Source organism: Vollenhovia emeryi, unplaced genomic scaffold (assembly GCF_000949405.1).
Source record: "Vollenhovia emeryi isolate VEMERY1.0 unplaced genomic scaffold, V.emery_V1.0 DF939123.1, whole genome shotgun sequence".
Taxonomy (NCBI): Eukaryota; Metazoa; Arthropoda; class Insecta; order Hymenoptera; family Formicidae; genus Vollenhovia; species Vollenhovia emeryi.
Genome location: NW_011967243.1, coordinates 4019335 through 4044665, shown reverse-complemented (window position 1 = coordinate 4044665; position 25331 = coordinate 4019335). Strand labels below are relative to the sequence as shown.

Genomic DNA, 25331 nt, shown 5'->3' with positions numbered 1-25331 from the left:
GTGCATAAACTCCTTTTTGGACGTGATCTCATCTGGGACGTGTATATCGGTCGGGGAAAATTAGATGTACGGGAAAATTCGAGGAAACTGGCAAGCGAGATCCACGATGAATATTAATTTGAGACGCTCGCCTTTGCTTGATCTCGACGCTTAATTCCGACGAGAGTCATCCGTCACGGTAATACCATTCCGAGTCGAACTAGCGCAAATCTCGCTCAAATCTCTCGCTCGATCCTCCCCTTCCCCGCGCAATTTTACAATCTTTATACTTTTTAGCCTCTAGCGCAATCTAAAGTGCTCGATCCCTATTCTCCAGCTTACATAGAGTTTGCAAACTAAACGATCCTTAGATCCCTGAATCCTTCAGAAACTTGACACTCTTGGATCCTTGAGAAACTCTTGGATACTTAAACCACCTTCGAAGCCTCTACGTCCCAGCAAAAACATAAATATGCGGTAGACACTCGAAAGCATCCTCTCTCCCAATTTTTCTTTATCATTTATTAACATTTATTATTTCACGAAACAGTATACCACGAATAAAGAAAACTGCAATAATTTCAGCCCTCGTGACAGACATTTTTGGCAAACTCGATCCGCAACAACAAGCGACGGCAAAAAGACGGTCCAATCGATTGGATTTCAATGTGCCGTATTGTTTCCGCCTCTTTCAAAGTTTCCGTTCGTCTCTTTACCCGCACGCGAATACGCACAGAACGTGTGCTTGGTCCAATCTCCCCCGAATTAATTATATTCCGTCTACTCGGTGACGAGAAAGTCGTGTCCACCAGCCAGCAACGAGGATTTCTGTCCTCGCTCGCGACTGGCAGACATTATTTTCCCTCTCCTTCTCTCTCGCGCATAGTTTCCGGAGAATTTCCAAGTTGAGCTGTTATAATAAGTGTTAACTTTTGTTCGCGAACTTCACACGAACTTTCATACACTTTCCCGAGCATGTGCTTAGACACGCGCGATGCAAATGTGTCGTTCTTCCTCTCGTCGCCGTCGCCGTCGTCGTCGTCGTCGGCGTTGTCGAGTATTAAATTGATGGACACCGCCGGGACACTGTCGGAGTTTCACGTAATAGGAAGTTATGTCGTAACTAGGACGTAAAATCGCGTTACGTCACGCGATCATTCGGACGATGATTAACCCGACGAGGTGGCGGACTTGCGATTTCATTAATAAATCATCGATGCTCGTGACACTCATAAAGCGATTATAATAACATTAATTAAGTTGGCGTATTATGATACCGAAATATGTCATGTTAAAGTGCCGTGAAATATTACGACATAAATGTATGTAATTCTATTTTATAGATTTATAATTCATGAATTTTTGTGCTTGCCTAAGCGCGAATAAATATTTCGTGTGCTTCTCCCATTTAAAAGAGTGTAGCGACGCGAATAAATACTGCCTTTGACATATCGTTTGCTATTATTATATCTTAATATAATATTTCGACGGTAAATAATAACGCGTAAGGAGCGGAAGTAAAAAGAGATACTCGCGGTGAAAGAAATTCTTCGCGAGAGAGTTTCGGTATGAGAAAAATGTTTGATATCGCGCGTTTGAACTTGACTTATTATCCGCCGGTCTTACAAAGCCTTTTCATATCAATTTATTTGGACGTTTGATGCAGAAAATAAAGAAGACCTTGAGCTTCGTTTCATTTTAAATACCTCTCGCACTTTTCTCTCTTTTTAAGAGTAGGCTATCGGCAGAGATTGCAATCGAAATTAATTAAATAAACACGAAAATCGATATTTATTTAAGCCGAAATAATTTTGATACAATTAATATATGTATAATTGGGTAATTTATGATTAACAATCGAGCTTTTAATATTAATGCACTCGAGACGATTTGGCCTCTGTCTGTTAATCGAGCTAATTCATAAATAATTTTACGAAGAGATATGGAGGGAGAGAAAGAGATACAAAGGGGAATTAATTGATTAACGAATAAATTAATTTATAGAAAGCATTTCAATAATATGGAGAATAAAGGTTATCGATAAATTAATTATATTATGTTTCTAGAGAGAGAGAGAGAGAGAAAAAGAGGTGACAGAAGTCTCTAAAGTTTTATTAGACTCATTAAAATTTGTTGTCTTTCGATGTTTTCGGATAATGGAAAAGAAAGTTCAATGCAAACTCATTTATTTTCCCTATCCGAGAGACTCGCGAATGCATAATTCAGTATTAATTATTGTCTCCTTTATGCGAAGGTAGAAATTTCTTGCTACGTTGTGACTAAACTTACTCGATCACGGTACAGGGGCGTGGAAAGTTCTTGCTCTTCGATCGATCAGCGCGACTTGCATCGCGTTTATCCGCTCGTGTCGTGCCAAACTAATTATAATAGAGTCCGATTGGCGGCGACGACCTAGTTAGGGCGATCGGTAACAAGGAAGTGACGTCCAATCCTTTCGGTGGGAAAAGCAATTTCGCGATGCCGATAGCTTATGCTTCCCCCCCGACGTCCAATTTACATTTCGTATCCCCTAACGCGGCGCACAAACGCTTCGGTAATATAAGTGAGAAATAATTTCAATCGTTGCTTTAATACCGTCTCGAGAAACTCGCTGTTTTTCTTACGTACTCGTTAAGCTCGGAAACTCGGCATCGTCATATATAACGCGAAAGTGATAAGAAAGCAGCGAAGGAGATTTTAAAAATCGTAAGGCATTAAGCGCCATTTCTAAAATGTCAAGGGGTTTTAAGATTATTTCGCGGATTAATTTTATTCGCTTTGGCACTTTCACAATTTAGCGGTCTTATTCCACGAATTGAATACTAACGATTGGGCAACTATTACTTTACGTTTTTACCGCAGATATTAATTATCTATGTATAATTCTATTGTGTGGATTTTCGTTCCATCGTTTTATTCTCAAGCAGTTATTTCTTTACATTATAATGTAATAGTTCTTTTATACATGCACGCGTAATTTACTCGGATTGTAAGATGTGCTTCTTCGAAAATCTTTTATCGCTATGAAATATCGTTTTCACATTAAACTCCTTGATTTTCACACACGATCCCTTTACAATTTTTCTACTCCACCGTTCTCGCAAGAGTGACTCCAGTCTCTACGCGGTGCGACCAATAGTTCGTTTAAAGCAATCAGGTAAATTTACGATGCTGCTGTTACGCGTATTGCTTACAACAATGGCCTCGAGACGATTCAATGTTATCCAAGGCGTTTTAGCGTGATTGGATGCCGCTGGCCGGCGAGAAACTGTACTCGACGATTGGGAAAACGCGCATTGCGGCGAACGACGATGCAAAGCGATTTCGTGACTAAGATGAGAGAACGGGGGAGGAATAGCAGAAGGATTAGAAAGGGATGTCTGAACTAAACGTGATCCTTCGGGCGTAACGTTACTCCCTTTCGAGAACGAGCGGGGCCGATCGGGCGAGCCACAGATATTTCAGAAATTCTAAAATCAGGAATGAGAGAGAGAGAGAGAAAAATTCGAAAGATTGTGCCATAATTCTGTTTTAGTTAGATTTTAAAGAAATTGAAGAGAATCTGGGGCTTTTACTAAATGAAAAAGAAACTTGTAACTTTTAAACGGCCTTTATACTAATATTGCAATGCAAACGCTAATTTCTATGTGAGAAATGAAAACAAAATTTTTCACATATTTTTATATAAATTGCCAATGTCGAGCTTTTGTAGCGAAAGGCCCGGGAAATAATTTGAATAATCAGTCCCCAATATTTCGAGCGCGTTTATGATAATTCGAAAGTAATTATAAAGTCAGTAAATACAAAGTATTACCCGTATCCCCCTAATGAATATACGGATATATCGGACAGCGGTCCATGTGTTTTAACGGAGTTGATAAGCAAACTCGCGCGCACTCTCAATTCCGAGCTAACATAATAATCGTTAATTGCGCAGACCTTACACACAGTCCGAAAGTTGTAATAGCGCTTAGTTTCGTTTGGAGCCATTTGCGCGACCGGAACGTGGCGCCATTAGAAAAACTTCGGGATTAACACTGCTGCACGGTTGTGATTCTAAACGACGTATTATTCCGCCTAAGGCAGATAAGGTCTCTATACAAACCGTCCAAACAGAAAACGCTATTAAATTGCCTCCTAAATCGATTTTCTTTTAATTACGGAGGAAAATTTATTTTCCTCAAACAAATAATTGGGCTGCGAACGAATTTGAATGAATTTAAACGAAATTAACAAAATATTCTCGTTCTTTTAGTATTTTTACATTATTTCTTAAAATCTAGTGCATTATAGTACTTTATTAAGAGACACACCAAGTGTGTGCGCCCGAGAAGCGGGCACAGCGTGTATCTTTGTCTGAAGCACAGCCACGATGGTCATATAAAAAAAAAAAGATTAAGTGGATGAAATTTTCAATTTCGTAAAGCAATTGTATTGTACTATACTTTTCATTTTGTGCAGTTTTATGATTTCAACATTTTTTAAAATAACGTTTTTTACAAAATTCTGCAACATTAACTTATTTTTAGATTTAATCGAGCATTCTTTGTACAAAAATCAGCAACGTGTTCGTGTTGCAATATAATTATTGTACATATATGTTTTATTGGAAGTATACCATTTTTGTATATTTCATTTTATTGAAATATTTTTTACGAACACTTTATTCAGCATAAATGAAAGTAGTTTTGTATAACAGGTTTTAAAGGGCGCGTCTTTTTTTACCTTTTTTTTATAAAAAAGGTTTAATTAAACCGAACGCTTGTTTAATAAAACGCATGCGTTGACCTTTTTTGATCAAACTGAAATTTTTTTGCTATATGTCTGTATGAGAATGTAACACCTAAGCGAATAATAAAAATAAACCTGTTTTTTTTTACCGCGAGCTGTAATCTTCGATTACACAGCGAGGAAACTCTATTTATTATTTTACAAGGATCTTTCAACCAAGAAAAAGATGGCCGGTAGGGTGGACGGAAAGTGATTCCTTTCGAGATTGCTCTGCGAGCAGTATTATAGCGCGGTGCAAAAGTCGCGAGCTTCCTAGCGAGATGTAGTCGCTCTAAGTCCGATCGATTGTCAATTTCACGGAAAGAGAGGATGCGACGAGCTGCTCTTACTTCGTTCGAGCTGAGCGATTCTTGCTCGGTCTTGTAAACGGATTGGCTTCCCCCGAAGCGTGCACCGTGCTTAAAATTGCTCCTCTTTTCGAAGCTGCGAATGAACTATGGGGGATAGAGGAAAGCTTTTATCTGTGTGCACGGCGGTGTATGGATATTTATACCGGCTGTCCCACGTATCCATTAATGTTTCACCAGAATATTCTGGAGATCAATCAGAATTAGAAATTTTAATGCCGAGATTGCCGTAGTTTTCGCATTACAAGCCATCAAAATTCGCCAATAATAAAGTTCGTATAGTCAAGTCGATAATTGCGCTTATACGCGTACCAATTTGTCATCGGTTATCGACTTTCATAGCTTATGATATTGACAAGTTGATTATTAAAGCAAATTTCACATGCAAATTATTTAATCTTTTGTTTTAATGAAAACTTGAATAATTGATGTGTTATTCCATTTTAAAGGAATTAGTAAATTATTATGTTAAACGTGCTTTCAGTTTGAAGAATAAAGTTCATCTTCGTTCTGTGATCAGAGAATGAAGATTATACAATTCATTATTTTCCTTTTCCAAAAATGTTTATGTTTAAATTGTATTTAATTTCGTTGATTTTAATAAGTCAATAATGAGAAATAAATCGTCCGACTTTCCATGGCGATTTAATTTTATAATACTTCATTTACCAAATCGCGTGTCATTCTAAAAGTTTCATATAATACAACAATTATAAATTAATTCGCATAAATACTTTTCCAAGCAAAATAAGCTAAATTCTATTTTTCAAATCTCAAAAAATTATCGCACATTTCTATAATATGATTACAACGTTCATTTTCTGTTTCAATGTATTAATTTTATTTCCTGATTACCATTTGACTGTCGATCGCCATTTCGATTGTGGCGAATACCGCGAGCCTTTGCGGCGAGTAAATCGAGCCCTCGCATTCCAGCCGGTGTATCCGCGGGCAAATGGCGCGACTTAAAGCCTCGGAAGGGCCAAAGTTCGTTTTAACGCCGCCGCAACTTTCGGTCGCGCGGATTTTGCCGGCGCGATTCACGCGCTTCCGTTTCGCAAGTTTCTAATTCCGGCGTCGGGTTAATGGCGAGCGTACATCCACGACAATGTTACTTTTGCCGCGGTCGGATCGATGTGACTGTGCTGACGTAGTTTTCTCGGCGACGTGTCACCGTTGTCGCTCTCCCGCGAGTTGCCGCGGTCGGACCGTTGACAGCGATTCAACCATTATGGGACATAATCCTGACAGAAGTGCGAAAGTGCTATCCTACAAATCTACGGGGGGTTTCGCTAATTTTCTATTAGCACTCTTTAAAAAGAATCGCTCGAACATTGGGGAACATTCAAAGATACAGAGAAAATATTTAGATTTATAAAAAAATTTCTAAATAAAAATAGTTTCACTTGTATAACGTTTCATAAATTATATTAATTTCTAAAAAGAAATCGTAGCATCTATAGAATGATTCTTTCGTCATTTTAGGTGGATTATAGATTCTAAAAAATCACTCAATTATTTCGATGCACGGAGAAAAAATATTTCCGGCCGTAAAAGCAACGATTCGATAAAAAAAATTCACCTAAGTAATGATAAAACGTGGAATGCGATTGATATTGCGGAAAATTCGGGGACGTCAAATGACGCTAAGTACCGATATTCGCGATTCGCATCGGTCGACAAAGCTGGCACTCTTGTCGATGAGATTCAGCGCGAAATATGCAGCCATGCGCTTTCGATACACATGTAATGTGATACGTATGTAATGTAAATCGTGTGTCCCGAGAGCTACATTTTTTAATTAAAAAGTTGACCGCCGAAGTGGCTCTATTCGCAGCTACAGCTTCTGTTTCAACAGTTTTTATGTTTACGATTTTTGGAATAAAATCACAGCAAAGTATTTAAGCGAAATGACACGAAGAATGCCTGGAACTGCATAATTATTACCCATTCAGAATAATAAAATATTAATATATCTGACAAATGTTGTATCTCGCTGTTCTTCAAATAATCGTTATTTTATCTTTTTTGGCAGAAATATTCAGATAAAAATAAAAAAGAGCAATTAAGTACTTTTCAATTAAGACCTCGAGTAGCCGCGATCAGTTCTACAGAATCCAAGGAAATTATGACGAGCCATTGATAAAGTGTCGATAAAAATAATTCGTAATTTTCGAAAAATATCGAGGGTGTCTTAGCGACTTTATGCATTTAATCGGAAATAATCACGAACATAATTCCGCACTGAGGAAAATTTCCACCGGATAAACCGATTAAATAGCGTTTCCGATGATTAATTTTTCCGATTACGTTCTCCGATTAAATTACGGATACGTCCGATAAAATTTATCCGATGAGATGCCAGTTACCGATGAAAGTTGATTGAAAAACCGACCGTATTTTTCATCGGATATACAATTTGATCGGATACATCCGTTTGTTATTACGTAATAGGATTATCCGATCATATTGAATCGGACATTTTTCTCAGCGCGATATTTAATTTACGGAAAGCAAGTAACCGCGGCAACGCGCCGGCGAATCGAGGGCAATAATGGCAAGGTTTTACCCATACTGATGCCAGAGCTGGACGGATCCTCGTTCTTGGCGCCCCAGCTGCCGGCCAGGTTGAGTGCCAGCAGCGGCCGTTCCTTCAGCAGCTCGGCGACCGATGCCAGGCCCTCGCACCCGCATCCTAAATGGGGCAAGTGCAACGCCTGCACTTGAATGCAATCGCGAAGTGCCTCGCAGACCCGGGACACTTGCTCGCCGGACAGATTCATGTCGAGCACCAGACGCGACAGGCTGCCGGAGGCGTGACTCAGGCCGCGACAAAGAGCGTTCACCACGCACTCCAGTCTGAAATCAATCGCGTTAATGGCGGCGTTAATGGGACACTTAGACATGCTCTCGTGTTTTATCATCGAACGCGCGATAACGTCAAATAATTCTCAGCGGGCGCGAATAAGCGAATGAAATAAGAGAGGGCGAAACGCGCGAAAGGGTTAAACCGATTGAAGTGAAATAAAACCTGGGCCAATTTTTTATATCTTCGAGGTCAGAAATATATGCGTGAAAAATTAATAGTGAGGAAAGTACACGTTTCTCAACGAATCGATAAGTTTCTTGTTAAACGTATATAAACAAGCGCGTGGCAAATTAATTGTCCGTCGCAAACTGCGAACGTTTTTGGAGCGAACCTCGCGTATGGATTATGCATGCGGTATCGGTTCACTCGGCGAGTGTGGTTAATATTGCAACTGTTATGTATATTCGAGTTTGAATTATGTTAAATGGAACGCGAGCGCGGAGGGAATTTCCGTCGGTGTTACGTTTCGCGCCGCGTCACATTCCGGCGTAGCGCGGAAAAACTGCCGCGGATCTGACAAGCGCGCGATGATACGAGGGACGAAACGGGCGGCAAAGAGAGAGAGAGAGAGAGAGAGAGGTGCACTTTCGGGAAGCCCCGGCTTTTGCGCGCGCAAGACGCGCGAGCGCGAGCGGATATGCTGCGCGTCGCGGATGCGGCCGATGTAAATTCGGTCGGCGGCGAGTTAGCGGCGCGGAAGTTCGGCGGACTCTCGTCGGCGAATATATTTATGCATATGTAATGCGCATTTCACGCTGTCTATTCGCGGCGTTATTCCTCCGGCGTATCTGGCGTGCGCGAGCGCGTGTAGATACACATTATGCAAAGTCCTGACGCTCCTCCTCCTCCTCCTCCTCCTCCGGGGAACGGTAGGCGAAAGCCTGGATTTTCTCGCGCATGGTGCACCGACACAACGCGAGAGCCGGGAGAGAAGACGCCCGCGTTGCACATCCCGATTACTCGCGGTACTCGAAAATTGGCCCAAGTCAGTAGCGCGCAAGTTCTAACTAGCGTTTAGAACTTCCCTCTCCTCCGCGAAGTGCTGTAACGGAGGGAGATGACGAGGGCGAGAAAGGCCCCTTCGTACCTCACCACTTATTGTCAGATAATGTGTTATCATGCATCTCGCGCGTCTTTGCATTGTTTAATATTAACTAGACAACACAAGCGCGAACAGCCAATCAGCATCTCGGAAAAGCGTACAACAGTACTTCGAGACTTTTGACTGTCGACTTAACACGCCTTTTTTTTATATAGAATAGGAATTAATAATAGTAACACGAGTAGTAATTTTTCTTCGAAGATTTTCAATTTCGAAGCTTCGATTCTTCGACTCGGCAAGCTTTCGATCCGCATTTGGCATCTAATCCGAATTTGATTGCTTTACCCTAATAGTTAACGATTAGTAGAAAATGCAGCAACGCTGTAAGTGACCGTAAATAAAAGCAAATGCAGATAATTATTACATTTAATATTTAACTGCGACATTTAGTCAATAAATATACAGTATAAGATCTGGAACAAATTTGATATTCTTTCCCTTTTGCTGTCCGCTTTTTCCAGTCTTTTTCTCTTTCTCCCATATGTTTTACTTCTTGATTGTTTTATTATCCGTTTTATTTGCTTTTCTCTCGCCGCGGTCATCTTTTTTATCCGTTCCTGCCCGTTATCTTTCCTCACTGCTACCTTTCGCCTCGATTTTTGCCTCCCCTTTATAGGAAATTACATTACTGCGACTGAAGCTTTCTACGCGCGGAATTGGCCGTTCCGCATTCGAGACGTGAGAGAATTGCGGCCGATGCGCGCAAGCAGCGCATTCGCGAAAAGCGCGAGAGCAACGGCTAAGTGCAGTTGCGGAAACGGGCAGCATTCTCGTAACGCGGATCGTAATATTAATCGAGTATTCGTTCTGCCTTCCGACATCGGCGGGTACGCGGGAAGAATTCCTACTGAGAAGGCGCATCACGGCAAACGTGATAATCTGCTGCATTTCACGCGAAATAGGGAAGAAAAACAGGGGAGGACTCACGTGCAACTCGGCCACTTTGTATGGTAACTAGCTCCAAACACGCGATAAAATATCGCGAATTTCACAAACACGCGAACGGTCCGTCTCTCGGCAGTATTCGGTCGCCTAAATGAGCAGGGGATCCCTTAATTTAATAATGTTTCAACAAAGATACAAAATTAGAGAGAAGGAATTTGGATAACTTTAGAAAAAATAACTGAAGGTAAGATCGTGTAAATTATCTTCTAAATAATCATCCTGAAAGAGAGAACGAATTATATTATCATTTCGTTTTTAGATGCATTTTTTTATCATTTCTATAAAAAAATCTCTAACTATTTGGAAACAAATTATGAATTGGTCAACGAGTGGTGTAAAAATTTGCGAATGTCATTAGGTACTGATCTTGATGAGACCGCGTTATGCTCGGTTATGGCTTTCATCTTGCAACGACAGCTTCAGTATAATATCGGGAAAGGATACGCTCTCGAGGAATATTCTAGGCGGCGATGGTCCGATCGATTTCCGTCGTCCGAATAGAAAAGATAGACAGTAATATCGATTCTCGCGCCACTAGAACAAAAGTGACGTTACGGAAAGGCGATAGAATGAAGGGTAAAGGGTTGTGGAAGTGGAGGTTGAAGCGAGGAGAACGTTTCGACGCGAAACAATGAGCGGGCGGCCGCACGGTCGAGGGAGAGCTTCTCCGAGGCAAATGGTAGGTGTTCGTTCCCCCCCCCCCCCTTTATTCCTCAACCTCGCAGTTGCATCGCGGAAAAGATACTGCTCTCGCGGAGCTTGAAGAGACTTCAAGAAGGGCTGTGTATTCGTCGGGATGGAAGACCGATGACGAAAAGCAGAGCGAACGAAAGCCCAGCTTGCGAGCGTAATCGCATTTGCGAGAATACAATACGGAGAGAAAGATCTTCCGGAAAATACTTTTCGTGTTGCGAATATTCGGGGAGATATGGTTTCCTCCCTTAATTCGCAAAACGAAAATCAGACCTAAGTCGTTTGCAAACAGTTTGGGTTTAAATACTCATCAAAGGCATGAAATTTCGATCCGATAACTCCGGTTTAATCCTGCAGTTACAGAAAGGAGGAAAGTCCTCTACTACGAGATAGGTTTCTAATATGAGATAGCAGAGTTTTCAACAACCCAAATTCAATGACAAATCTTTTCTCGCAACGATTACACGATCTGACGATCAATTTTTCACTAAACAGACTTCACTCCAGGGACAATAAATTCATGGTGAAATCAACGGACGATGCCTATTAATTTAGCAGAAATCCCGCTATCTCATATGAGGAGCATAATAGGGGACTTTCCTCTATGTTTCCATCTTTCGGCGAAAGAATCGAATGTACGAGGGGGAGCGGCGAGTGAAGAACAAAATCGTGATATATACACACACACATATGTATATATATACAACGGGAGAAAGTCTCCGGAGAAAAGCTCGGGGCCACGGGATAAAACCAAAGAGATTGAAACCGTGAGATTCAATAAGAGAGCGAAGAGGTGAAAAGGAGAAAGATGGCGAGTCCGGTCGCAAGTTAAAGCACGCGGCGCGTCTCGTCGTTTTCTTTAATTCTCCGTCGTGACTTTCTCTCTCTCCCTCTCCTTTTGTCTCTTTTTCTACTGAGCTTTCTTCCGAGAATTTTCCCGCACTCTTTGCAGAGAGTGCACTCACGTTGTTATATGCCGTTCGCATTCGTAATAGCCTCTTTATCCCCCAACCCGCCTAAAAAAATACCGGGGAGTTCGCGCTACGCCCGAAATATATCTCTCTAAATCTGAATCAGTGGAAAAGTCACTGATTGAATTAGTAACGTCTTACATCGCTGATGAAACAGTGAAAGGGCCGAACGCGCTGCGCAATCAGCAAGAACGGCGAAGTTCACTGATTCGTCAGTGGTTATATCGTTCTGCATTTATTTAGTGCCTCTGAGCAAGTTCGTGCGTGAGTTTATAGTTTACCTCCAGAGAATCTTTTATTGGGATAAGCACATTAATAAGTATACACACATTACTAAAAGTAACAATTTTTGCGTTATTGAAAGAAAAAATCGATGTATGGTATGAGAACTGGCATGTGAGCCGACCGTACGCCAGTTCTTATACCATGGCATATAGTACATTAGGTTATATTGTAGTTTAGGGTTACGTTCCGAAACTTTCTTCTCTGAGGAAAATTTTATTCGATGGCCATTCCGAAACTTTTTCGAGAATTTCTGATTGGTTCGGATCCATCTCTCAAGTAAAATTTTTCTCGGAGAAGAAGATGACATAACCTTCTACGTTGCTTTGTGCCAGGACATTGTGTGTACATTCACTAATCAATAAGTAAACTTATAACTGATTAAATCAGCATATCTTCGCTGATTCATTCAGCATCCGATCAGTTCACTGATTTACCAGTTGAATTTAGCTGATTATCAGTGGCATACTTAGGGCTGATAAATCAGTGAATAGTCACTGCCAATCAGCGACTATCCACTGATTCAGATTTAGAGATATAATTCGAGAAAAGCAATAGGTATGTTACCCGAAGGAAACATTCCCCAATAAGGATAAAGAGACGTTTCTTGACCTCGTGACTGAATGAGATTGAATTCTTAAGCGTGACGAAGGCGAGATAGTTTCGCGTCTTGTTCGGAAAATGGGAAACGTCCGTTGGGAGATCTCTTCTTCCGGACTTCTTGCAAAACGATAATATTGATTGAAACAGGAACTCATAGTCAACCGGCATATTCCTTTATTTATTTAATACAACACGTTTCGACCCTATTTTTGGGTCCTTATCAAGCGGTACCGCAAATCAACAAACATACGGAATTAAAAGATTTTGTGTTAGTCATTAAGTAAAACCAGGGGAAGTAAATTAACGAACCTACGTTCGTTGATTTGCAGTATCGCTTGATAAGAACCTAAAAATTGGGTCGAAACGTTGTGTTAAATAAATAAAGGAATACGCCAGTCGGGTTGACTACAAGTTTCCTGTTTCAAACAATAGAGTTAAAGTAGGACTCTCATTAAAACTAAACAACACACAAGAATGGCCAATGCGAGTCTAAGACAGCCTATACTTGTAATTTATTAATTTATTAATTTCCTGTTTTAATTTTTAATCACCACTGGTGACTGTAACCAACTTCTTTCATCGTCGATAATATTGACGTAAAGCACTACACTGGAATATAATTAAATACGTTTTACACAAAATCGTGTGTTGCAAAGTTCATAAAGAAAAATTTTTTTAAGAAAGACTAATCCAAAATAAACTTTATGACCGAGAACCGAGAGTTCGAAGAGAAAGAGAGGAAATAATAAATTGATATCGCGGACAGATCTGTTTAATGATAGAGCATCTTAACGTTTGTAAAAATTTATAGACGAGTGACAATCGCGATAACGTATTCTGAGAGCGAGCCGGCGTTTACGAATTCCACGACCGCTCAATTTCGAATTCGAGATCGGCGCGACGGCAAGTTCATCGGTGAATCGAGTTCATGAACCCGCCCGTAGAAATACTTTCTCCGTCTCCCCGGGGACACGGGCAGAAAGGGAGAGTTAAAGCGTCTCAGCGGGATCGAAAAATATAAAGCTTGAAACGGGCGAGTGACGGCCGGGAGCGCGCATAAAACGGAAGAAAGGTTCGAGCTGAGCCGAGGAAGCAAGAAATTAAAATCCACCGCGGGGAAACATAGGCGAAAAGCCTCGAGAAAGTTCGCTCAAAAGCATCCTTGCGTTACTGCGTGTATGCAATCACACGCCTGTGCATCCATTGTGCTCACAAATGTGTAAAACACTCTTATTACGCTCGGTGAAGCAGCAAGAAAAATGCGGGAGTATGCAAACGAAAAAAAAAAAGTTAATACATGGAACTTCCCTTTCTCGTCCATGTCCCGAGTCGAAATTTTGGCCCTCTGTTGAACCCTTAATTTGCCAATTTAGCATTAAAGTAGGTCCTTTTGAGTAGAAGCTAAAGTAAATTTTTAGAATTAAAGATCCAAGGCAGCCCGAGTCAAAATTTTGGCCCTATATTGAACCATTAATTTTGTATGTTGTACCTTTAATTCTATGTATAGTAGGACCTAAGACAGTGAAAGAGGTCGAACTGCAAGTACAAATTTACTTCCACTTTAAAACTGATAGTGTCGGGAATTTCTGCTTTCGCCAATTTAGCATTAAAGTAGGTCGTTTTAAGTAGGGTCTAAAGTAAATTTTTAGAATTAAAGATTCAAGGCAGGAGTAAAAAAATATAGTGTCATCAAAGTAGGTTATTGCTGGTCTATGTGTAGGTGTAAATTATCCTTAAAAGTGTCAAAATAGTACCAAAATTTCGACTCGGGCGTCTCGCGCGATAAATCGGCAGTTTAATTATTGCAATCTAGGTAACTCGGCGCATTTGCAGAGTATGCGAATTCACCGCGGCATAAATCTTTTATTCTAGAAACCCGCGAATTATCATTTTAACAATAAGAAGAAATTAAACGACGCCACGATTATTTTTATTTCAATTTACGGAAGATTGACGATAATGCCTTCTGTCACAATTTTTTCTTTTACGGTACCCTGATCATTCACGACCGTTCTAATCATTACAGTTCTCATTATGAGGCCGTCGTCGAATTTCTCACGGGTTCTCAAAACCACAGTTATTCCTCGGCACAGGTTTTCCCGTTTGTGAGCGAGTCAGGCGCGCAAGTATGCGAATGTACATTCACTCGATTCTCGCAAGGTAAACACGCTTTTTCCACGTCTGCCATTTCTTCGCTCCCTTCGGGCAAAGACAAATATCCTTGCGATGGACCCTTTCGTCGCCCTTCGTCGCGCGACAAAACAAATTTCTCAATTTTGACATCTCCGTGGGAATCGCGCGAGCCCGATGAAAATTTTGGGGGACGGTCCCACTCTTTCTCGGCGGGCTTAACGATAAATCCTGATGATTTATATTATGTTCACGAGCGTGTCGCAGCGACGGCCGACGTTTTAAAATATTTACGGTTATTACGGGGATAATGTATACAGCTAAAAAATGTTAATTATACTGTAACGTATCACGTACTAAAAAAATTTGTATATCGCATAACTTGTGCTAAATAAATGTGACGTTTTCGAAAAATTCACGACTTTTCCCAGGTGTAATTTTCCCTTTTCACAACCGATCATACGTGCAAGTCTCGATATAAATATAGAGATCTATTCACGTAAAGACTCAAACTTTTTCATTAATTTCGTTCCCTTTACTCGTCTTCGTTCTTTTAACTTGATACGCTTCGGTGTAGAAATCTAAATATAGATCTTCGTTCGTCCTCTCGTCTTTTACGCTTCTTTTCGCGGCGCGGAAGAGCAAATATCCTCGCCGGCCGCTTGTCCTGGCCAGCCTCATATACGACCGAGCGAACAAGCAGGCTTTCTGTAATAACTCTTCGTCGTCGTCGAAGCTATCGACGGCGCCGTATCGAGCGTCCTCGAGGTGCAATAATGCCGACACGTTCACTAGGCTCTTTATCCTCCGAGCTATTGAATCACGCAAGTGGATCGATGCGATGAGTCCGGTAAAGTGGTCCCGGTACTTTTTGACGCGGAAAATGATCGTTACGGTCCGTTGTTAATTGAGAAGTTCCGAAACAATAGCGCGAGAATTTTAGGTGAAAATTCAATCGCGGTAAGATAAAAGATAATTAAGGTAAGTGAACAAAAGCGATGAGACGCGGCAATAGACCTGGCAGTAGAAGAAATAAAAAACATAAAAAATTAGGTAAGTACGAAGCGATTAAGCGGATTGGTAAAAACAAGTAAGTCGAAATAAAAATCCCGCATGAGCTTCCCGCTTGTGCACCAGCCTCGGCAACTCAATTATGTAACAGTAAACGGGTCAGGCGCGTTGTACATAGTTTATTCTCCTGAAGCGAGTTCAGCTGACAATCTTTGTTCGAAACTTGCTATCCTCGGGGAGATCGCGACAAGTTAAAGAACGATTTGGAGTTCGCTCCGCCGAGTGGACATATCCTTGAAAAGAACTCACCTATCATGGGCCGCTTCCTCGAGACAAGTGATGACAAGCTCGAAGTCGTTGAGCTTCTTCTTGCTGAGCACACTCTTCAGGTGTCCGGCCAATCGCTGCGCCTCGTCCGCCGGGAACTCCTGCCCCAGCAGGGACGTGATCCTGACGAGTTTGACGCTCTCGTTGCCGGCGAGCGCGTCGAAGAAATCGTCCAGATACCTCGGATCGGATCCACGCTCCACCTGGAACACCACCTCGAGCGCCTCGAGGGTACAAGCGGGACTCTCGAGGATCCTGGCCCATCCCTCCAGCTCCAGTGGGGACGTGTGCACTAACGGGGCCGGGGGCCGTTCGTTGGGCGCGGGCCCGAATCCGGGGCCCGCGCCGACCAGCCGGCAGACCGCCGAGATGTTGCCGTCGGACGCGCCGGCTGCCTTCAGCAACGAGAACACGGCCCTGGGCGGCACTTCCAGCGGGCACAATTGATTCAGAATCAGATGGGTCTTGGAGCCCAGCAAGCCAGCCAAATGGCCGATGATGCCCGAGGGCAGGCCCTCCAGTTCGCGGCGCAGAATGTTAGCGTATTGCGCCACCGAGGTCAGATAGTACGCCGCAAGGAACTCCGCCACCGCCATGTGGATGGGCGTGTAGAGGTCCGGCTTGCGTCTCTGACCGAAGGTCAGTCCCCTCGTGAGGAAGCCGAGTCGAGTGACCTCGATGCCGCCACCCCGCGCCCTCAGCTCGGCCTCGGTGTAACAGCATCTGCCTTCCCTCAGGGCAGCCAGGGACACCTTGCCGAAGTCTTCGAGGCGCTTCCTACAATGGCCCGGGATCTCCTCGTTATAGGGAATCGGCGGATCTAAGCTCCTCTTCACGATGCACTTCACCGCTGCTTGCACAAGGGCACTTGTCTCGGTCGGCAGGCTTCCGGAGTCCTGATAAAGAAAATCGTGCCCGTGGATCAGGATATTCCGTATCATTTTCTAAAGCTTTCTATCTTGTACATTGTCTGGACCGCGAAGTGAATAATCTTTAGAGAATGCACGGAGAAAACGGATTTCTGTAGTCGTATTATATACGAATTTTGTCAGCAAACTAGGAAAATGTATTGAATAAATTTGTTTATGCAGAAATAAAAGTTGCCAACTTCACCTTGTTGTTGGAGATATTTTTTTAAATCAACAAAAATTGTCCGATATTATTAATAATCCGCAATTATTTCCTAATCTAATAAATTATGATATTATGCGAATGCTACACTGAAAAAAAATCTGATAGATTCAACCAGTCGTCTGTTAGAAAATGGACGGATTCTGATTCGACATTGAAAAAGTTCTGACTCAGCTAAGACAACTAAGAATCCTCGTATCGACGTCAGATGGCAAATTTTACCTGGTATAAGCAGCAGAGCATGATCCAGCCGAGCGGATGCTGGCCGAGCTGCCTGACGGATTGCGGTTGCACGTTGAGCGCCTCCAGGAACTCGCATGCCTTCTCGGCGATGTCGTTGTGAATGAAATAGGCCACGCAGAGCCGCTCGACATGCGGCCACTCGAGGCCGGCCAAGTGGATCCTGCGTTGGACCAGGGGCGCGAGGGCGGTCGAGTTGCTGGGCGAGCACGTGACCAGGATCCTGGCGTCCGGAAACAGTCGTCCCTCCAGCAGGTCGGCCGCGTCGCCGAGCGACGCCCGGCCGCCCACGCACTCGTCGTAACCGTCCAGGACGAAGAGCACGCGGTCCTCCATCAGGTGCAAGGTGCGCCACACCTGGGCGACCGCGTCGCCCAACGCGGCCGTTCTCGGGAACAATTCTCGCGCCAGATAATTTAGGACTGGGCTACCGCGAAGCTCGCGCAGCGGCACGATAAACGCCAGTGCGGGCCCGTCGCTCTGACTCGCCCACTGGTGCAGTAATCGCAGACAGAGAGTGGTTCGGCCGCTTCCGGGACCACCCTCGACGGCGACGCGCCGCGGCGCCTCGGACACGGTACCGTCGCTCAGCTGGAAATCATAATTCGTCTCGCGTGAGCGGGATGTAACACCACAACGGCAGACCTGGCTCTTTGACAAAGAGATAAGCTCCGTTCGCTATGCTTTTATTAAGATTATTGTAATCGAAGTACACGGGGGGGGGGAAAAAATGCTATTAAACAAAACTGAAGTTGCTTGAATTGAACGTTGACGCCACGGGTTGCCACAAACATAAATAATTCACTCAATTGCATTCGCTATGGATTGTAATTTGAAGCATTGAACTAAATATCCACATTGTTAAGACAATTATCTCTTGTTTTGCATTCGTTAATACGATTTTATCTCAATTACACTGATATTGTTTTTTTCCGCGTACGATTGATGTGCAGAACGCAGACTTAGGTCGGTATTTATAGTCGGATCTTATATTCAAGTCTTGAATTTATCTAAAGATGCAATACGGAACATTTCATTGGCTACGGAGTATCTAAAGATGATCTTGAAACAGTCTTGAATATGAGATCGGACTACGAATACCGACCTTATACTCGAGCCATTCGCGATCCGTCGAGTTTAAAAAAATTTTCGACGAGAGTTCTCCGAAATTCTCAGCAACAAGAATAAATTGCGGCATTTCACGCAGCGGATTAGAAGAAAGCGGACACGTAACATTAGTAATCGCGCCTTAATTTAAATTTCGCGTAACAAAACGTGTTGCGCCAGTGTTCGCGTGACAGGCCAAAATAAAAAATGTTGCGGATAAACGCGCGGGCCAAAACTTGTGACAAGCGCCATCCACGTGGACTGCGGACGGCCGACGTAAGGCGGGAAATAAAAAGGTCTAGCGCAACGAGTTACGAATCGTTCCTTTACGTAGTGAAAATTCTTTCAGGGTCGGTGGAACCGGCGGCACCGGGAATAAGGGGAGAAAAAGTTCAGTCACTTCGTGACCAGCTTCTCGGACACCTCTCGGTTTCCTGATCTCGGTCTCCGGCCGGCCAATTAGAACCTAAAACCTTCCCCACGAACAACTAATCCTCTTCGATAGATCAACCGTCGTTCGGAACTTCGGTACACTTCGGACACTTTATTGCCTGTTACACCTGCGAGGCCGGCATTCGATACTGTACGCCCTGCAATCTTGTGCCCGACAACATTATGGCAAAATGTTTTCCCACGAGGATCGATACCTTCTCCGAACGCTACCCTCTGTGCTCGCGAAGTGGCGAATTTTTCAAGCTCTCAAATTTCGACGTCCTACATTAGACTCGGCATTCAAGTTCCGAAAGAACTTTTAGAACAAGACTCCATTTAACTGGACAATAACGTTTCAGTATTATCGGGCTGTCCCGTAAATAGTGCAGTATTTTGTATTTGGTTGCAATTAATAATGCAATGTTGCGTAATAGATATACGGGAGTCGTACGTAATGCGCTGTTACTAAGTACGTTGTTTTCTGAGTAAAATTTAAGGGTGGAAGGCGTCACTTTCATAAAACCGCTAAAGCCCGTGTCAGGGATTGATCTACGGATTGAGATTGGGATTAGATTGAAATTTGATCGATCACAGTAAAGTTCACTAATCTCGAGTCTAGTAACTTTTACTCCAATTGGTCAATTTTCAATCCAATCTCCATCTCCATCCGTGGTCTGATACGGGCTTTACCCCCTCGTAAAAAATCGCATTGCTTATGGGACGACGCAGTGTATCCATGTATTTTTGCAGCGTTATTGCAAAAAGCTCCACTCTCGATAGTCCACAGCTTATGAAATAGCCCTCTGACGCGTTTGCTAACGCAAATATTGCGCCAAGTGATGCTATCTGTCCACTTGCCGCCGATCTAGGGCAATCCCTGACAGTACAGTAACGCAATCGCGTAATGCTCCAAGCAAAAAGTGTCACGTGGCGTTACAGCATTATGCAAACGATTAGCAGGGGCGGACGATTAAACCCTGGTCTGTTTCGCGACGCGCAGCACCGAGGGGGACAGCGCCGTTAACCGGCGCGGTTAGGACGCCGCGTCGTCGACGGTGCTGGGCGTAACGATATCGGCGATCGATATCGGCAAGCGGCGTGCTCGATTCCCGTAATCGATAACCGTAATCCGTAGTATACGCGGGCACACGCGGCGTTTGCCGGTCATTCACTCTGTCAGCAATAATCGATCCGGTCGGCGTACACAATCTGTCGGCCAACGGATAACAATGCGGCCATTATACACCGTGTGATTGCAACATCCGGTTATTGGGACGCTGCGGATGAAAAAGAGCGCGATACGAGTCCATTCGTTGCGTGCTTCCCGAGCGATTTTCAGCCGATAAAATGTATATTTGATATAACTTTTATCACATAAAGCGCATCTACGCCAACATATCTGTACCGTGCGCCAAAGTACGAACGTGTACGCGCAAACAGCTCATCGCCAGCTCACCGTTTGATTCTTTGATTAATTTGAATAATTTTATACGACGAACATTTTATCGACTTAATTCAATTTCCATTGCACTTTCAAAAATATTAGCGTTCGATAAAATATGAAAAGACTTGGCGTGTTTCAGGAGGATTCCCGAGTCAAAATTTTGGCCCTGTGTTGAACCTTTGATTCTATTATAGCAGGACCTAAGACAGTAAAAGAGGTCGAACTGCAAGTACAAATTTGCTCCTACTTTAAAACTGATAGTGTCGGAAATTTCTGCTTTTGCCAATTTAGCATTAAAGTAGATCGTTTTAAGTAGGGTCTAAAGTAAATTTTTAGAATTAAAGATTCAAGGGAGGAGTAAAAAAATTTAGTATCATCAAAGTAGGTTATTGCTGGTCTATGTAGGTGTAAATTATCCTTAAAAGTGTCAAAATAGTAGCGAAATTTCGACTCGGGGAGCCTTCAATGTTTCTCGTTAAGAAACACGAATTGGACTCCCGTCGAACTGACGCGCGATTGAAATTAATTGATTCGAGCGTTAACCGATGGGGATTAACGAAACGTCGATAGCGTGACGCGGGTTTTTGACGAGATAATACAACAACGTGAACGCATGAAGGATCGTAAGCTCGTTACGCCGCAGAATAATTCCTGCGTCACGCGGGATCTACCTATCAGTCCTACGGTAGGGCCGCATTTGTTCTGGCCGCTTCCAGCCGCAGCCAATCTCGAATGCCGGGCTGCGCGGAGGAGGCGAGGAGGAGAATATCCCGCGAGAACGACGGACGCGTCGGGAACGGTTGGAAGAGGACGCGGGGCGATAAATCCTTCGTTTCCGGGGAGATTAGAAAGTCTGCGCGCCCGTAAATATCCTTCGATAAACCGAGACGGGAATGCACGTTGAAGGCAGACGACATTCGTTATTGTATTACGCGGGGCGGGCGAAAGTGGATTATTTAAATACGATTTGACGAAACGGTCGATTTCCCGAAGCGCTAATGGAAGAGCAATTTTCGATAGGCGAGAGATAGTAATCGCGCATTTCTGCGCATTTTAAACTACACCATTTTCGTATCCTCGACAATATTAAAAAGAAACGGAAACGAGATTGCACTGCAATACATACATCTCGTTGATTATCATCAATAAATAGCAGCGATAAATACTTATACCGATGCAACGTACGTCAGCGCCAATTATTTCTCCTGGCCGATCCAATTAGGCGCGGCGACAAATTCTCGCTGAGGGACGAGGATCGGAAACGATCGCGGCACAAATCCGCCACAAATCTCGGCGAGAGGATCGGAGCGCGCCGTTGATATTCATGCGATGCCGAGAGATATCGCGCTTCATTCCGCCGCGGAAAATTTAAGGAGACAGTGATACAGGAAGCGGGGCGTTTCACGGGGAGCGATGTGTCTCTTCGCGAGCATATCGTGGAAAGAAACGCGATGAGAAAGGTCCGCCGCGGGATCGTGCCAGCCGGAGCGCGTCCTCTTTCGCAGATATGGTACACGTCCGCGCGTATATCGGAAACGCAGAGGCAGGCAGCGATTGGATGTGGGATCGATCCTGCCGCGGTCGTTTTCTCATCCCCCTCGTCGATCTATCATCGATCCCGAACGCGCAAACCAACGGGATGCACAGATGCCACGCATCGGCCCGCGTTTCTCCGCGGAAAAATCTCTGAAATAATAAAATGCAGACCCAGCGGCTCCTACCCGCGACGTCGATGCCTTCGATGCCAACCCCGTTGCATTTTTTACCCTCAGACCGCGCGAAATTTACGAGGGTGATATTCCGCTGCGCATTTCTCTTCGCTACTTTCATATCGCGAGACCTCATTAGTAATCTCAATTATTCATTTCCCGCGACCTCTTAATTCATCGGAATCGACCGCTCTCTTTTTCGAAAATGTCTCTCGTCGCACCGACGCACCCTGCGCAAATCGCTGTGGCGAAGGAGTAAATTTTCGTAACGTCCATTAGCGTTACTCGAGCCTGCGTTGCACGCAAATTGGTATAGTAGATAATAAAAGTAATCGCCGTGAGTGGTACCCATCACTTTTTACAATTTGAGAACGCGAGACGGCGATTGCATTTTTGTGAAAAAAAAAATATATAAAGTTGATGCTACGTTGATTTTCCATATTTTTGTTGAAAACATCGACGCTCGATTCGAGGGTCTTAATCGTTCGTTTTTTTGAAGTATCGACCTCGATATTTTGATTCCGGCAACCTGGCCGACAACAGGATTTTTCCACGAGTTATGCGTCCAGTTCTCAGGGACGCGTGTGTTGATTTTGCTCGCAATATACACTGATTCTTCATCGGTTTTATCAGCGAATACTTTGACAAATTTTGGAGAACGCATTTTCCGGAATAAACAATCCACGATTTATTTATATAGTGAAAAAGGGGACGAAACATACATTTTGTCCGAAGTAAATTATCGGATATTACCCCCTGATAGTCTTAAACAAGTACGATCGGTCGTTTAATCATTGTGATTAAAATATTTTTGCATATCGCCGTGTCCTTTACGCTTCAGCGGAAAAATTGATTGTGTAAAAACAGGACATTAATGTTCGCACTATTCGTTAAAATATCGAAAAAGAGTCGCGAGATGACGGATTATACATGCACCACTGCACATGTAGCATTGATTAGAAAAAAATATTAACAATATGATGTCGGGAGTTTTTATATTTAAAAAAAGACTGCGCTTCGGTAAAAAAATAAATAGATACTCTGAAGTACGTTCTGTTCGTAATAATAAAAAAAAGAAGTTATCGCATTTACTTGTCCTATTTCCAGAAATACATTTCCTTCGAAAAATATTTTATGTGCCAAAGTCAACAATTCATATTAAAAGTCGTAGGGATTGTGTGTTTGTGAAACAAACATGTAAATGGTGTTTTTTCCTAAACATTTTCGAATGAATAAAATATTATCCAACGAAGTGGCTTTTTCCCCCGCCTCTCTTCGCGTCGACGTGCGGTCTTTCTTTTTTTCACGTCGCCGTCGGGTTCTTTAATTTCTGACACGCAGAGGAATTGGGGTGCACGCGAACGCGAATGCATTTGGCGGTTCTAAGGGCGGTTTCTGAAGGTTGGCTGCGTGCTCGCCTTTTTTCCGCGGTGGAAGTACATCGGTACATTTTATGACGCAGATTCATTCCCGGATTGCCGGTACGCGCATGTGGCTCCCCAAGCACGGTCTGTGTGCCTGCACCTTCCTTCTTCCCTATCCTACGTATGTCCCAACGGTTACGAGGCTCATTTTTCGACGCGAGCGTTTCCGGGCGACGTGGCGCATTGTCTGCATTTTGTGGCTCTTTACGTTACGTAGTCGCGATATATATCGAAAGTAACGAACGCGAGAGACTCAGGCGGAAAAGAACGCGGTATCAACGGTAGTAATTTCGCATTTTCGGGAAACAGCGGAGGTTTCCTGATCGATTTTCCACTTCGATAAGATATGCTTCTTTTCTAAACTTTTTACGAATTTATCTAGAACAATAAAATAAACTTGATTTGGGAAAATTGTAATTTGTGGCACTATTTCGTAGATATTTTTGCAAAAAAAAAATAAATGCTTCAACGAAGATATAAAAATTTCTACAAATTTCTACTTCAAGTCAATTTTCGTAGCTATTTGTAGAAATGTTTTCCGCTAGGGCGGTCAGATTAAAAATTATCAAAAAATATTTAACGAGCAGGACTATCGTTGAATTTTATTAAGGACTACGGAACGTAGGTCGGAGACCCCTATCGTAGCTGGTTTTTCCACCCGAGACGGAATTAACGGCTCTGGGGAAACGTTAACGAATCAGCTTATCGCTCCGCGAGACGGAACAATGCCTCGTTACGCGGTGCAGAAGGACGAGCGGCGTCTCGACGCCGCGATCAAAACCTCCTTTATCCGAAGAACGAGAGTTCGAGCAACGAAGATATTATCGCCGGGACGTGAACGATCGCTCGCGCGACGTGAGAACTGCGCAAGGAGCCCGAAACCGCTATTCACCCCCTTGCCACTATTCGTCGTGATCGATGTGCCGCGTACGTGCACGTGTACATCAGACTCGGATACGTTCAACAATTTGTCTGAATTGGATATTACGACTTCGCCTGAATTTCAGAAGATCAAGTCTCGGTATCTGCGACTCAATCGTGTACGCGAGTTCATTTTCCAGCGACAATTTGCCTAGGTTTCACGTCCGCGCCAACGTTCAAAAGAATTGTAGATTTCGATTTTAATCGTCATTTCGAGAATTCTCTTTAATACTTAAAGGGGAAATCCCCTATTATGAGAGAGACTCCTAATATGAGATAGCCGAGTTTCAAATCGGCAAGCATCGTCTGTTGATTCCACCATGAATCCATTGGCCTTGGAGTGAAATCTGTTTAGCGGGGAAAAGTGATTGTTAGATCGTGTAATCGTTGCGAAAAAAGGATTTGCGATTGAATTTGGATTGAAGTTGAAGACGTGCTATTTCAAAATAGGATTCTATCTCATAATAGAGGACTTTCCTCTACGTTTAATAAGGTCTTCTGTCCTTAACGTACCATTAAACACGAATGAATCGCTAATTATCATTTGTTAGCGAGAATTCGAGGAGGAAAATTCAAGTATACTACCACTTGCAATATAATGTTTTGTTTTCATGATCGGTAATTCCTCTCCTTACTTGATAAAAGATGGACCCAGAGTGTTCCGTGACAAAACCGTGACAAACTTCGCTAGCGTGTTCGGAAGGTTATTCTAAACAAAAAAGTTCACATAGGTGCACCTCGGAAGGTTATTCTGGACAAAGAGTTCATAGATGTCGATACGGCTTCGTGAGACACGGATTTTTTGTTATACGAAACCCCGCAATAAAAACTATCTGACTCTGCCACATAATTGTCCCTTGCACTCTAAATAAT

At 43.2% G+C, this 25331-nt stretch overlaps 1 protein-coding gene across 1 annotated transcript in view; it reads right to left on the bottom strand.

The window, feature by feature from the left end:
* Window positions 1-25331, bottom strand: part of LOC105569775 — a 141414-nt gene that overhangs the window by 47460 nt on the left and 68623 nt on the right. The window contains exons 5-7 of the mRNA XM_012026500.1: window positions 17404-18012; window positions 16033-16946; window positions 7687-7976 (exon numbers count right to left, since the gene is read on the bottom strand). Coding sequence (XP_011881890.1) covers window positions 7687-7976; window positions 16033-16946; window positions 17404-18012 — 1813 coding nt within the window. The remainder of the gene's footprint in view (window positions 1-7686; window positions 7977-16032; window positions 16947-17403; window positions 18013-25331) is intronic.